Source organism: Rhinopithecus bieti, unplaced genomic scaffold, assembly GCF_001698545.2.
Source record: "Rhinopithecus bieti isolate Rb0 unplaced genomic scaffold, ASM169854v2 scaffold_32760, whole genome shotgun sequence".
NCBI classification, from domain to species: domain Eukaryota; kingdom Metazoa; phylum Chordata; class Mammalia; order Primates; family Cercopithecidae; genus Rhinopithecus; species Rhinopithecus bieti.
The window spans coordinates 1,220-17,097 of NW_016813956.1; the positions used below are offsets into that span (position 1 = coordinate 1,220).

A 15,878-nucleotide genomic window follows, 5' to 3' on the forward strand; every position below is an offset into this window, starting at 1 on the left:
AACTGGCCAGGCCATTTTAAGTGCAAATGTAAGTCTGTGACTCAATTTACTCTATTTGGTAATCTCCAGCAATTATCAGCTGCTTAAATACAGTTATTGTCTTATTCTTTAAAACAGTATCTATTCAGATTTGTTCAACTTTATTGGCAAGAATATTCAAATGGAATTTTAAAACAATCTTGGTTTTAGTTTTCCCTCTGCCACTAACGAACAGGTCATTTGACATATGTGGACATCATGTAATTTCCAGTAAAAGGGTTGTGGGAGGCAGACACCTAAATTCCTAAACAGCTGTCATCTAATCTCTTTTCCTCGATTCTTAGTGATAAGGTAGAAACATGGGAGGGACTTCACAGTAAAGCTATTATCATAGTACAAAGTGTAGTTGTGTAACAGCTTCGTTTGAGTTTCATGAAGCCACCCATGATAACTGTAAGTGGCATACATTGCTGTACATGATCTTATCACAGAAATACAACATAAATATTAGATGTCATTCAACCCTTGATCAGCAATGTTGGGCAGCATTAGTTATTCCAAAGTTTTCCTTATATGGAGCTGAAACCTCTCCCCTGCTCCCCCGCTTCCCCATAATTTTGCATATTTGGGTTAGTTTTGTAATTCAAAACAGATCTGCATTTTATTTATATGAAAGTCCTACAAGGTATGTTTTCTCAAGTTTTCTCTTCCTCAGGCTAGCCATTCTCAGTTTTTTCAGCACCTTTCCTGATAAGGGGCTAATGTTCCATCACTATACTGACCATTGTCTACTACTGAAGACTAACACAGTCATTAACAGCAATGGAATTTTGAGGATGGAAGTTGTGTTTTCAGATTAGGCCTCTGCCATCTGCTCACTGTATGTATTGGATATCTTCTGTTTGTCTCCCTAGATGTTCTCCTCATCCTTCTTCACCTTGCTTTGGCTACAGATGGCTGATATGAATGAACATCAGTAGGCCCCCATGTCCTCTGCTTCTACCTGGATTTGGCCAACAGAAATTCCAGGCAGAGATGAGAGGGAGAGAATTGAGTGAGATCAAGGTGCTTTTTCAAACCCTGGTTACCTCTGTCCTGTGATTGCCTCAATCTATGTGTCCTTTTATGAAAAATCAGGAGGCATCCTGCTCTATAGAGCTCTCCTAATGGATTCTGATAACTACTTCCTTGCTTGATGGCTTTGGACCTGGGGATGCTAGATGTTACGAGCTCCTGTATCACTAGCCCCAGGTAACTGGACTATTCCTGGGATTCTACCACATCTCATACTTACCTTTTTAAGTGATCATTTTGTAAATAAATTCTTCTAATTTTGCCTTAAGTATATGACTTTGATCAAGTTACCTAAGCCTTTTGAAATTTCCTCACATATCAAATGGGCATAATAGAACCTATCCACATTTTCTTATTCACAAACCTGAAATCAAGATCAGAGAGCCAAAAGTGATATTATCACTTATTTGTAAACCTTATTTCTTTATAGTTTTTGTGTGTATTTTAGTTTGCACAGATTTCATTTTTTACCGTAGAAATTAATGTGTTTGATTATGGGGTAGTGCTCCACATCATGCTTTGAATGTTAAGTATAAAAAGTAATATATTTCTGAAATCTATAAACTTATTTATTCTGATCATCCTTTTCCTGGAGAGTTTCATATAAAAGCATATGCATCTATAGCACCTACATTATAGAATTACAAAAGTTATGTATGAAAATACATGTATAGTTTTAAGCATCATAATACCTTGCTTGTGGTAGCAACTTAATGAATATTGACTTCTCTCTTTCACTCAGTGGAGTTCTTGATTTTTAATTTTAACTTTATATGAATTATTACATTATATTGGGTTTTAATGTTTAAATTTTTCTTAGATTCTGCTGAATAATAACTAGGATTTTACAGAAGGAGACTCACCAAAAATATAGAAGACCATGGGCCAGCCCAGAGATTCACAGATTACTCCAGTCACAAGTAGGACAATAAAGGGTCCCAGCAAAAACCCTAATCAGTAGGTACAAAGAACATCCCTAATTAATGCAGCCATCTGAAAGTACAGATAATGTAGTCTCACTGAAGCAATGAACAATTTCCTGTGAAATAAATTTGTGTATCATAACACAGATATCAGAAGAAAATAAAAATATTTTCTTTTCTCTCTTTTTCTCTGTTGAGATAAGGATGCCTCTTCTCCATTCTATACAATTCTCTCATCTTCACAGCAAGAATGCTGAAATAGATGATTTCCAAAGCCCTTGACCATTCAAAACACATGTTTCTTATGGCTCTAGGGAAGAACATAATGCAATGAGATGAAAATAGGATTCAAACATTCTAGTCTCTAACTCTTTACCTGATGTACTTATAGAAGTAAGTCGGCCTCGTTCCAGGGGAGGAGCCCATTTGACATATATTTCAAACTGGGCTGTTCCAACTATCCCCTGAAATGAGAAAGTTTTGACATTTAATCTCTAATACTTCCTGTGAATTTAAACTCTGTTTAGTTTTAGCATTATTTTAATACCTGGGCTACTCCCTGAACTGCTCGACATACAATGACCCAAGCTACTCCAATTCCAGCTGCTGGTGGGATAAGTAGGCTTAACACAGAGCTGAGGCATAATGCAAAGCCAATCATTTTCTTCGTAGAATATATTCCAGAGAAGTATCCAACAGGAACTTGGATGATGATGGAACCATAGAAGGTGGAACTCAAGATAAGTCCCTGGATATCTGGGCTCCAGTTATACACAGGGTTCTAAAAGACAAGGGGGGGGATACATCGAATCACTCTGCATATCAGAAATTTACTGTGACATTCAGGGATTCAGGGAAACTGTTCTTCTGGCTCACCTCTTGTAAAGTATCTCCCTTCTTATTAGTATTCTTTATCACATGACCTTCTTTATTCTTTAATCACACCATTTTCTATACATATTTACATTTTATTATTGGAGTAATGTAAAGTCCTCACAGCCAAGGACACCATCTGTACCTCCCTCCAGTACCTCTCACAGCATAGACATTTAATGCTTGTTTCTTGAATGTTGCTAAACTGCATGTAAACTCCTCCTGCACAGCATACATACATTTAAATAGTTAATTTCCTGTACTTCATAGTATACTACAGTTGTGAATTTCCTCTTGCCTGTTCACTTTCTCTAACTCCTCCATTAATTTAAACTCATTCACAAAACCACTTTTCCCCACATACATATTGCTCCCAGAGAGAAAAGTCATGATAGAGAGAAGATAAAACCATGAAGAGTTCTGTCTGAGCTGTAAAAACAACTGCAAGGAACAGTAAAAAGAAAAGGTCATTTCTCTTCTTTTACTTGGTTCTGATGTGGCATGTTTTATCCAGAATGCATTTGTTGGTCCATTCCTACGTTAGAGGGCCTTCTATAGTTTCTTTTTACATTATTAAAGAATGATAAAAGAAAATCCTAATGTTGAATTTATTGTTGAGACTATGAAGAAGGAGGTTGCACATGTTTTTGGACCCACTGAATAGGAAGAAATCTTAATGGTAGTAGGGGAGGACAGGATAAATTTTATTTGGAAGTGTCTAAGATAGTGGCATTTTCTAAACTTTCTCTGTTAGTTGCATAATTAGGAGGAACATATTAAGTAACAAAGAGTTTCCTGAATAAACGGTGAATGTGCTGGGTGTTATTTTTGGTTCAATATTAAATAAAATAGGTAGGAATCCATATGTTTGTTGTCATCACTATTATCTTATCCCTCCATTCCTCTTTTTTTCTTTCCTTTTCAAGTCCCTGTCACCCTATAGCTGTGGCCTCTAGAGTGTATATTTCTCTTGGATGGAAAAGGACTTCCATGGAGAAATTTGGTAGGAGTGACTCTCAGTACCAAATAATAACCAGTGAGACACATCTGTATAGTAGCCTGGGTGCCAGGGAAGTTCCAGATCTTTTCCACTGAGGGGAAGAAGGCTACACAGAAGATGAAGCAGAATGCTCAGTCAGGTTTTGTTTTTTCTTGTTTTTAATCACAGGAAGCACCAAGGAAGTCAATACTCACCCATACCCATATCAGATGGGCCAACAAACATTTGTTCAACTCTCCCTGTGCATGTGAACCGATCACTCAAAATCTTGGATAGTTTTTCTTATGGCTTAAAGCCATCACTCTCCACAGCAGAATGTAGAAAATAAAAAAAGTTCACCAGAATTGGTTTAAATCCCTTGAGCTCAGACTGAAACTACTCACACCAGAAAAATAAATCCTCAGTTTATATTTTTCTATTCAATGCATTAACTAGTTGCCATTGAACAAAGAACTCCACATATAAACGTATAAATGACTTTATGTAAATCTTAGAAATAAATATATATACACATTTGTATGGGTCATATAAATGAATAAGAGATGTACAATACCTAAGCAAGGAAAATGTATTAAGGGTATCACTAGATAATTTATAAGAGAACAAAATGGAAATGATCAATAACCATAGGTCACAGAAATATACAAATATGTAATACCATTAGTAATAAAAGAATATATACTTTAAAGTTATGGTAGAATTTCTGTCAGGTTGGTACACTTTAAAAAGAATAATAACACATTCTCCTTGACTTTGATGGAAGAGGGAAGACTGACTACAGAATATTCCTCATCTACCTTCTTTTTCATCTTCTTTTCTATAATCAGTGTTTTCTTACTGTGGTAAAATATCTGTGTGTGTCTGTTCTTCCTTGTTTTTCTTGTTATTTCATCTTTTTTTCTAAAGTGTTCTTTCTGACTTTTTGATAATCCTTTCCTGTCAATTTCCTTTTTTCATTCATCTGCTCTTCAAGTATAGCCTCCTGTGGTCTGGCCATGTCTACTTTGAGTTCTTGTAGATACTGCACTATGGTGCAGTATCTTCCATAGCTATAATTGCTTTACTAATTTTTAGGTTATTTTGTAATGTTAGACTACAATTTAGATATGCTTTGTGGAATAATTTTCTGGTGTGTTTTTCTATTTAGAATAATTATGTATTCTATTTCTTCATTTTTAAATGTAGTACCTTATGTAGCAGTAAACTGAATTGTGACAGGAAATTTCATGGGATGGCAAAAGGTTTCATGGGGTGGCAGGCTGATGCATGTGCTAGAGAAATCTTTCAAGTTCCATAGCTCAAGAGCTCCCTCCTCTTTTAGAGCCATAGAGAAGGCTCTAAAATACAACTCCCATGAGTTGCCATTTCTCTAGAATATGAGGTTCTCAGTATTTAAACCAAAGCACTGGAATACCATAAATATTTAAGAATACAATTCAAAACACTTTTATATAAAATAGACTTTATATAAAATAGATTTTATATATAATAGATTTTATATAAAATAGATAATTGACACAATAAACTGTATCTATATATATACTTGTGAAGCTATCACCACCTAGAAGTTTTATATTAAGGGAGTCCTGTCATATGTACTCTTTTTTATTGTCTAGCTAATTTCACTTGGCATAATTATCTTAAGTTTTATCTATGTTGTTCTTTGTGTCAGTAGTTCATTCTATTTATACTGCTAAGTAGTACTATATTTTATGGATGTGCCATAGTTTGTTCATTAATTCACCTACTAATGGACATTTAGGTTATTTCTAGTTTTTTGGCTATCGAAATAAAGCTAGACAAAAATGTTTATAGAACATTTATGTATAAGTCTCTGATTGGACATATGTTTTTATTTCTCTTCAGTAAATAACTAACAGTGGAATGGCTGTCTCATATGGTAGGTGTATGCTTAATTTTTTATGAAATGACAAAATGTATTCCAAAGTGGTGGCACCACATTTCATTCTCACCAGGACTGTAGGAGAATTCTAGTTCCTCCACATTCCTGCACACATTTTGTATTTGCAATCATTACAATTTTAACCATTTGAATCAGTGTGCAGTAATTTATCTTTGTAGTTGATGTTTGTCTCCAATGTCAAATGATATAGAGCATCTTTTCATGTGAGTATTTTTCCTCTGTGTATTCCCATTGGTGAAATAGCTGTTCACATCTTTTTTCCATTTTTTGTATTGGGTTGTGTTTTTTAATTGAGTATGGATAGAAGTTCTTTATAAGATATGATTTGCAAACATGTGCCCCTGTCACTGGCTTGTTTTTTCATTATCTTAACAGTATTTTAAATTCTGATGAAGTCCAGTTTTATGTTTGTTCTTTTGCATATCTTAAAAAATCAGTTGTTCATATGTGTGTCAGTCTCTCTATTATATTTCATTGATTTATTTTCTGTCTTTACACTAATTCTATGCTGTCTTTATTACTATAACTGTGTAAGTCTTAAAATTCCAGTAGGTAGTGTTACACCTCCAACTACTAATTTTCAATGAACATTCAGAGGTAATTCAACAGAGAAAGAAAAGATTTCTCAACAAATTGGGCTGGAAAAAAATTGTATATCCATATGTTAAAAAAAATCTTTAATGCAACATATATAAAAGTAATTCAAAATGAATCATAGATTTAACTGTAAAATGAAAATTATAAAGCTTCTAAAACATAGAAATTTTTTTTGATCTTGGGTTATGCAAAGATTTCTTATATGCAACTACAAAAGCACAACACACAAAATGTTAAAAGAAATTCTTCAGGCAGAAGAAAAGTGGTATAGCTAAAAAATGTGGATTTACATTTAAGAAGTAAGACCATTAGAAAAGAATAAATGAAAGTGGAAAATATTTTATTTTGAATTGATCTAAAAGATAACTTTTTGTTGAAGGAATGTTTTGAGTGTTTATAACATATAGATACATAAAATGAATAACAGTAGTCACAGAGATGGGAGAGAGGAATTGGAAATATTCTGTTACAAGATGCCTTCATGATACATGAAATAGTGTAGTGTTATATGGGGTAGATTTATATTCTTACAAATGTATATCATAAAACCTATAGAAGCTATTAAAACAGGTTTTTTCAAGTATAAATGATATATCAAGAGGGGAGATAAAATTCAATCATATAAAATGCTCAGTTAAACCCAGAGAAGGCAAAATGTGAACAAAAAAAAATTAGCAAAGAACAGATTTAACAAATAGAAAACAGTTACCAAGTGTGTATTTTCTATTCTTCCTTTCAGTTCTCAGTTTTGCCTCCTATATTTTGCTGCTCTGTTGTTAAGGATCATTTGTTGTTAGGGATCATGTTTAGAATCATTTGTTTTTGGAGAATTCACTCTTTTTATCATTGGGTAATGCCCTCTTTATCTCTGGTTATCTTCATTGCTATAAACTCTGCTTTATCTAAAATTAATATAGCTACTTCAGTTTTCTTTTTATTTGTGTTCTCATGGTTGCATAGTTTACATCTTTCTTCATCCCTTTACTTCTAACCTATCTGATTCTTTATATTTTAACAGGATTTCTTGTAGATAGAATATTTGAGGATCTTTATTTGTTATCAATTCTAACAATTTCTGTCTTTTAACTGGTGTGTTTAGAACATTCACATTTAAAGTGGTTATCAATATAGTTGGATTAAAATCTACCATCTTTTAACATTTCTTTTGTGGTAAGCCCAATGGCCGTAAATTCATATATATGGAGGGAAAATTGAAGGACAAAAATTGAAAGACAATAAAGGCTTTTTCAAGTTACAGCTACAGCTTGAAATTTTATAGTCTTTCAATTTTGTCAATAATTTTATTGAATACAGAATTCTAGGTTGGCAGGGGTTTTCTTTCTTTCAACACATTAGAAAGTTCACTTTTCTCTCCTTGTTTGCATGGTTTCTGATGAGAAGTCTGCTATAATTCTTATACTTGTTCCCCTGTAGGTATTTTCTTCCTCTGGTTTTATTGAAATGTTCTTTTTGTCTTGGTCTTCTGAAATTTAAATATGGTATGCCTAGGTGGCTTTTCTTTGTTTTTCTTTTTGCTATTTACCTTGTTTGGTGTTCTCTGAGCTTCCTGGATCTGTGGTTTGATGTCTGTCATTAATTATGGAAAGTTCTCAGCCATTTTAAAAAAATATATTTCTTGTTTCCTATTCTCTCTAGCGTTCTGGTCATGTACATGTTACACCATTTGATACTGTCTACAATTTGGGAATGATCTGTTAATTTTTTTTCATTCTCTTTCTCTTTGCATTTCAACTTTGAAAGTTTCTATTGATCTATGTTCGTGTTCACTAATTCTGTCCTCAGTGGTGTGGAGTCTACTGATGAGCCCCTCAAAAGCATTCTTTGATATAGTTTCCTTGATTTCTAGTTTTTCTTTTTTACTCTTTTTATAGTTTCCATCTTTTACTGACATTACCTATCTTGTTTTATTTTTTCCTGCATCTACAGCTTCTGGCAGATAACAACTGATTATCTTCCAGAAATGAAATTAATGAAACATTTAAATATCCTGCTTGTCAAAACTTTAAAATGTAATGTGTCTTCACCTTCCACTTCTGGTTTAAAATGCTTTCCTTTTTTTTTCTCTTGTCCAAATTTCTAGATTGTAAAGAAACCCTAACTTTAGGGTTTTATTCTCCCTTGCATAGAAGGATTTACACAACAAGCCCTTCAGAAGTATTGAGGCATACTTTAATCATGGAGCATTTTATTTAGGTCACTCCTGGCAAGGTAGATGAAGACTTGAGCTTCTTTTTAAATTATATTATCATATCAATACAATTCCATCTTTACTCAAGTTAGTTAGCAAGAAAGGGTTTTAAACATTTGACTGTGGAGAAAATTATTGATATACCTTTATATTATCCAGGAGCTTCTTTGTGGAGGTGTTGAGCAAACCATGTGGATCTGTGCTATTCACCATGACTACCATTGTGAGGTTCAGGCATGTGCGCTGTGCTGCTGTTATAACATTACAACAGTGCACAAGGAAAGACAATCCATAGCGAAAGGAACAGAAACCTGGAACTACAAAGTAAAACAGAAAGTCTCAATTATTGACACAGCTGAGATAAAAACATACTTTAAGTATAGGAGGGACATTCAGAAATTTGGACTCCTAGATATTAATTTAAAATTTTATTGTACTTAATGACCTTTGATAATTATTATATAATAGGAAGATGTGAGACTGATATAATAGTACCATATTCTCCTTAAAATTATAATGCCAACTAGAAATTACAAGAAAATTAAGCCAATCTTTAAAGTTCTTTGGCTCATGTCTATTTTTAAAAGGCCCTTTATAAACACCCTGTGTTACTCTTGGATGTAAGTCCCCTTTATAACAACAAAGACATTTTCTGTCAAGAAAACTATTTCTTTTCCAACATTTTAAAAATACACTGGATGAAAGACTCATATATGCCCAATGTGGAGAAAAACGGCATTTAAAAAAATGTAATTACTTATTGATATAAGCTAGAGTAATCAGTTGGTGTACAGCCAAACAAGTTCATTGATGGAAGAAAGTAGGGAGTCCAGAAACAGACAGGCATATATGGTTAACTTTTAAAAAATAAATGTACTAATGCAATTCATTGGAGGAAAGTAAAGTCTTTTTCAACAAATGGCATTTTTTTCAAGAGAAATATAGGTATATGTCTACAAAATGACATGTACAGAAATGTTTATAGCAGCTTTATTCAAAATAGTAGAATGTTTGGAAAGAATGAACATATTGTGGTATTTTAATACAATGCATATTACTCAGAAATAAAAGGAAGGAACTACTTTTACACAACAATTTGGATAAATATGGATGAATTTCAACAAAAACACGTTCAGTTAAAGAAGCTGGACACCAGACAGTATATACTATAGGAATCTAGTTTTGTGAAGTTCAAAATGGCAAAATTAATCAGTATGGCCCCTCCATCTCCAAAATCAGCAATGGGAATCTACTTTATGTTGAATCCCTCTCACTCTTTGAATCTAACTACTCTGTCTCTGACCTGTACAACCAGATTTAAAGGGTTCATGTGATTAGATCTCTCCTAACTGCATAATTTCCCTATTTAAGATTAACTGATTTGGGACCATTATGACATCTGCAAAACCCCTTGAAGCAGCACCTAGCTTAATGTTTGCTTAAATAACTGGGAGAAAGTGTGTTTACACCAGGGGCTGGGAATCTTGAAAGTAAACGTAGAATTCTGCCTACTTCAGTCCACCATCTGGCTCTTAAAGACTCATGTTCATTTCACATGCAAAACACATTCACCCATTTCAAGCTTCCCAAATTCTTCGTTTTATTACATTATCAACTTATGTTCAAAACCTCATCAAAATCTCATAGCACAGTCCAAATTCTCATCATCTAAATCAGGTGTGGAAGAGGCGCCTATGATTAATCCATCCTTGGGCACAGTTTCTCTCTGTGGGCTTGTGAAACTAAAGAGACGAGTTATATGCCCCTAACACTTTTACCACGTAATGGTGGAACAGGCGTAGGATAAAGCTATAGACATTCCAGTTCCAAGGTGGGAAAATAGAGACGAAAAGGAGTCATCGATCCATGAAGGTTCTGAAGTTCAGCCAAGCCAATGTTGGATTTTTCATGAGGCCTGGAGATAATTCTTGTGGCTCTTGGCTGCACCCTCTGGGCTCTGGGCTGTATCCTCTGTGATCATTGTTCCACCCAAGATTAAAACAGGGGCCAGGGAGCTTGGGGGCCATCTTGGAATTCTGTCTACTGCACATTCATAGTTAACTAAGAATTTTTTATTGCAAATAAATATTAAAGTCATAAATAAATAGATTTTTTATATCTATTGAGATAATCATACAGTTTTCATCTTTCAATTAATTTGTGTGGAGTGATATGTATACATTTTCTAACATTAAGTTACTCTTTCATTTTGAGGATAAACCTGACTTAGTGTAGTGGTTGCTTTTTTAATGGTTTTATAAATTCTTAGACTTGCTTTGTTCTGTTAATATTTTATTTAGGATTTGATATCTTTATAATTTTCATAGGATTATTTTGCTTTATATGTTGGAAGGTATTTTATTAGATGTATAAATATTTTATATCATCCTATTGAATTGAATTGTATATCATTTTGCAACATTCTTATAGAATCATTTGAACTAGTAAAAGACTGTAAACAAATTAGATGTTTATAAATCAGTGACCATTTAAATAAATTATAATATATCCATCCATACCAAAGTCATTTGCAGCTATAAAAATGCTGAGGAAAAATCTCTGCCGAAAATTGTGGAATACTCTTTAGGTAAACTGTTAAATGAAAAAAAGCATTAGTACCCAACAAATAGTTGGCTAGTTTCCTGGACTAGACTGAGCTTCCATTGTTAAAAGATAAGAATATTAGATAAAAATATGCTTAAAATAAAACATTGTATTAAAAGCATGGGTGATCTAAGAGGAAAGACGAAATATTCAGGCCAAGGGCTTAGTGAAGATGGGGGCCTCAAAACATAAGTTGAGCATTGAAGTCAGATGTTTCACTGTGGACTTTTGATCTTGGAATTTTGGGCCTTCCATGATATGGGGACAACAGGAATCAAATACCAAGGTCCTAGCAATGCGATAGTATATAGTAGGAGACCCTCTCCTAAAATACTTAGATGTCAAAGACTTACATGGTCAATGGAGGATGAGCACATTGCCCCTTTACCTTGTCAGTGGACTGCCAAAACATTTTGTGCCATATGAACTTAAGAGCTGAATAGAAGGGGGGGTAAAGGAATACCCCTGAGAATTTTAATAATCAGTCAGCCCTTCCTTTGATTTGCAGCCTAAACTCATTATCTTAGGGAAGTGAATGGATCTAGAAAGCTATCAGAAACTTTGTAAACACTCCTGCAGGAGAGAAAAAAGTCTCAACATGGTAAAGGCGAAGTCACTGTCACCACGTCAGAGAAGGGCTCATTGTCTTGGTCATTTAGGGGTACCCTTTTGAGTTTTACTCATTTCTCTCCTCCACATTGCTCCAGAAAGTCCATGAATTATGTCTAAGCAAGTTTTAAGTTAAAAAGAAGACCACAGGGGGATTTCTAAAGTGTTTGGGATTGAATAATAGTAAGAATACTGCATATCAAACTCATGGAGAGAGCAAAATGTGAATCTGTTAATATATTTATCAAAAAAGAAAGAATTTAAAAAATTGGAAACTGAACAAAGGAACAAACCCAAAGAGTCTAAAAGGAACTAAATACGTAAGGGCAGAAATGAATAATATTAGAAAAAAAAGTATATACATATATATATATAAACTTTGAATGTAGATTAAATGGACAACTTAAACAATCAAAATAATTAAGTACCAAAGTTGATACAATAAGAAATATAAAATTTAATATACAGTAACTTTTACATAAGTTGAAAAATTATACAATCTATTGCTCATCTCCTTTCCTGAGATTTTGTCCCCCATGACATTGACACAACACTAAGCCAATAGCAGTAATCCTTTATTGTCATTACACTACTCTGCCTAAAATAAACAGTTTCTCTTAAAAAATATTCAGTACACATTCAGCTGTTGATGTCCAAGAATGCAGGGACTCAAGAACATTCATCCTGCCTTACTTCCTCTTACAGATGTATCTCTCCTTCTCTTGGGGATGGAATCAAAATAGCCCAGATTTTTCTGATATTTTCCACTAAATTATAAACTGACAAGTGTACAAAAATGAAAATAAAGTGTGAGCCACCAGAGTATGTAGAATCTTTTATTTAGGGCTTTTCTGGTGGAAAACCGTAGTAGGACTAGTTTCTTCTACCTTCTTTCCTGAACATTTTAAGACCCCATATGTATTTCACAAAAATATTCCTCCACATGGAATTTGTGATGTAATATTTAAGAAGCAAAAAGCCTATTTAATGGAACAGAATAAAGTGCTACCTTTTTTGGGAGGCAACTGGTTATCCATTTGCATACACGACTGAAGTTGCTTCTCTTCTTGCTGAAGGGTTTGGCCTCCACCCACTGTGAGCACAAAACACGTTGATGTCAGCATAATGTAGAGAGGTAACTGACCAAACACTACCCAGTACTCCTCTCTGATTTAAAACTGCTTCCAAGGGTAACTTGCTCCATCACAGCAGTGCCCATTCACCTCCATTATGTGCTTCCCTTGATATTTATTTTACTTTTGTGATTGTTTTGGTTGATTAAAAATATATGGAAGACCTGAAAACTACAGAGAACAAACAAATAACCCTGCCAATCCAGAATTCTAAATCCATGATAATATTCCTTCAAAGTGAGAAATGGAAAGAATTCATTACCAGTAGACCTGCTCTACAAGGAACATTAAAAGAAGCCTTTCAGGCAGATGGAGATTGCTATGGATCAGAAACTTGGCAGTACAAAAAGAAAGGAAGAAAGTCAGAAAAGGAGTAAGCAAAGGTAAAACAAATTCCTTTTTTCCCCCTGTATCTTAATAGAGCTGAAAGATACTATCTGCTTACTGATACCACCAACTCAAGCACAGGCTAATCATTCGTTATACTTCCACATGCCCCTGTCCATATCTTCAGTTTCTGTGGATAGAGCAGCCACTGCTGCAAAGTTTTATGGCAGGAAGTACTGTGGATGAATCGGAGTGGAGCAGTCTCCTGTCAGGCAACCCCTTACCATCAGAATTCAGCACCAATATGTGCTAGTCAGCTTAGACCTCAGGATTTTACCATATCAGATTATATGATACCTAGTGCCCCAAAGATACCTAAGTCCTGAGATTGGATTTGCAAAGTATTTTTGAGTAAGCAGTTTGCCAACCATCATTATCACACACTGGAACGTCTTCTGGGCCTGCTGTTTATTTCAATACATATATACATACACACCAAGCGCACACACAAACCACCCATATGTATGCATCACATACATACATACAACATAAACACATGGTACAAACTCCCCTTATGTTCTGCACACATACACTCCAGACACATAGCAAACCAAACTTATAAACACGTTACAATACTGCATCCTCAAAATGGAAGTACAAACTAAAAACACCACACACATAACCACACGCACACACAAACCATAGGCACATATGCACCAGGCACACACAGTGTGCCACACACATTACAGACACAGCACACCACAGCTATACAAGCATCACACACTGTACAACACACACTTCTGTTTTCTTGTGTCCCTGTGAACCTCACACTGATTGCTAAAAATATGTTCTTTTTTCTCTTGTGAAAAGCCTCAGAAGATAGGGCATATTCCACCCCTCCCCAAATTTTCCCCTATTGCTAAGTACTTTCAATAATATCTTTGCCAGGGAATGTCCCCTTATGACCCTCTGGGGAATCAACTGATTGTTCATTTCATTTAATGAGCCCCTTGTAAGAGTGAGACTAACCTGATTCGGAACAAAAAGTGATTTCTTCTTCCTCTGTGAAGACTTTTCTCTCAACTTTACACAATATTGACTTTCTGGGATTACCAAGTTTAGCCCCACAAATCATTCACCAAATCTTTTGACATCGCTGTGTCAAAGTTAAAAGCTTAATTTTTAACTTTACTTTTACCTTTTCCTTAAAGCTTCATGGAAGGTGTATGGGTCAAAATCATCCAGTGGACCAGAAATCTGGGAATCTGCCAGTAATTTCATGGCATAATAAGCAGACAACCTTAGTCTCTCTCCCTGCCCAGGAGATAAAGCTTGCCTGCCATAAGTGCTCTCAAGATTTCTCTATTAAAGATGGCTCTGGGTATTCAATGCTGTTCTCACAGGAATGTTGTGGCTTTCTAAATGCCCCATAAATGCCCTATTAAATTTTTACTCTTAATTCCCTTCCTTTCTTCTTCCTTTTCTCCCTTTTTTCTTTCTTCCTTCTCTTTCCCTTCTTCCTTCTCCTTCCTTCCTTCCTTCCTTCCTTCCTTCCTTCCTTCCTTCCTTCCTTCCTTCCTTCCTTCCCCTCCTTCCCTCACCCTGTCTCCTCCACACTCCTCTCTAAACAGTATATCTGTCTGACATTTGGCATACTCAGAAAGAGGTACATTTTATTGAGGCATGTCCTCTGGAAGGTGTGGCTTCTCTCATGGCTCCTCCTGCAATTACTGTAGGTTCTGGTTCAGCCACTTGGTTATAGTAATATCCAGAAACATTAAAAAAAAACAAAAATAGAGAGACAGGATCTCACTCTGTCACCCAGGCTGGAGTGCTATGGTGCAATTATAGCTCAGTGCAGACTTGAACTCCTGAACTCAAGGGATCCTTCCACTTCAGCCCCGAGTAGCTGGGATTACAGGTATGCAACACTGTACCCAGCTAATTGGTAGAGACAAGGTCTTGCTGTGTTGCCCAGATTGATTTCAAACTTCTTGCCTCAAGCAATCCTCGTGCCTTGGCCTCCCGAGTGTTGGAATGACAGGTGTGAGCCACCATGCCTGTCCCCTAATACTTTTAACTTAGAACTCTTCGAAGGTAATCTACTAATTACTTAAACATATCCAAGCACTAAAATCAGGGATTTTGCATTATAGATCATTTATTTCATGCTTAACAAATATTTTTTAATTTTTTAATCATGTTTTAAAGTGCTCATTAAATGTTTGGCACATAGCGGATTCTCTGTAAATTGAACCAGTTATTTTTTTCCTCTAAAGAAATGTTGTAAATCTTTAACCCCTTTGCCCAGGAGACTTTGATGTTGCTATTGAGTTGGATTTTTTCTTTTTCAGAAGTCCAGATTCTGCTGGTCCTCTTCTGTATGTTGCAGAATATTTGTACTGTCTGTTCTGTTTCACGCTTGGCGATTTCTGGCATTTTCTGAAAGAGGAGCCCTTTTAGTGATTGAAACCCCTAGGTCAGCAGTTGTTCAATGTCCATGTGTTATATAATAACACTCCCATCTGCCATCAATATGGCAGTTCTAGTACTGATTACCTGAAGGAGAACCATCTTTCTGTTTGCTGGCCCCAAAGCTTTCTGCTGATCTGTGAGATTCTTTGAA

At 35.0% G+C, this 15,878-nt stretch overlaps 1 protein-coding gene across 1 annotated transcript; it reads right to left on the minus strand.

The window, feature by feature from the left end:
- Window positions 1-1,795: 1,795 nt before the first annotated feature.
- Window positions 1,796-14,362, minus strand: LOC108513392 (sodium-dependent phosphate transport protein 1-like). The gene is made up of 6 exons (XM_017849131.1): window positions 14,282-14,362; window positions 12,802-12,885; window positions 8,724-8,896; window positions 2,524-2,757; window positions 2,353-2,440; window positions 1,796-2,003 (listed from the first exon to the last, which is right to left on the minus strand). Exons 2-6 carry the CDS (start codon window positions 12,833-12,835, stop codon window positions 1,891-1,893), a joined length of 642 nt encoding a protein of 213 aa, XP_017704620.1. The 5' UTR covers window positions 12,836-12,885; window positions 14,282-14,362; the 3' UTR covers window positions 1,796-1,890.
- Between the last annotated feature and the right edge of the window lie 1,516 nt (window positions 14,363-15,878).

Excerpts from the sequence above, each read along its gene's own strand:
- LOC108513392 (XM_017849131.1), bottom strand. The coding sequence starts at position 12,835 with ATGCAAATGGATAACCAGTTGCCTCCCAAAAAAG. Across the intron at positions 2,441-2,523 it reads CAGTTCAGGGAGTAGCCCAG|GGGATAGTTGGAACAGCCCA; the intron begins GTATTAAAATAA and ends TTCTCATTTCAG. Across the intron at positions 2,004-2,352 it reads TACTTCTATAAGTACATCAG|GGTTTTTGCTGGGACCCTTT; the intron begins GTAAAGAGTTAG and ends CCTACTGATTAG.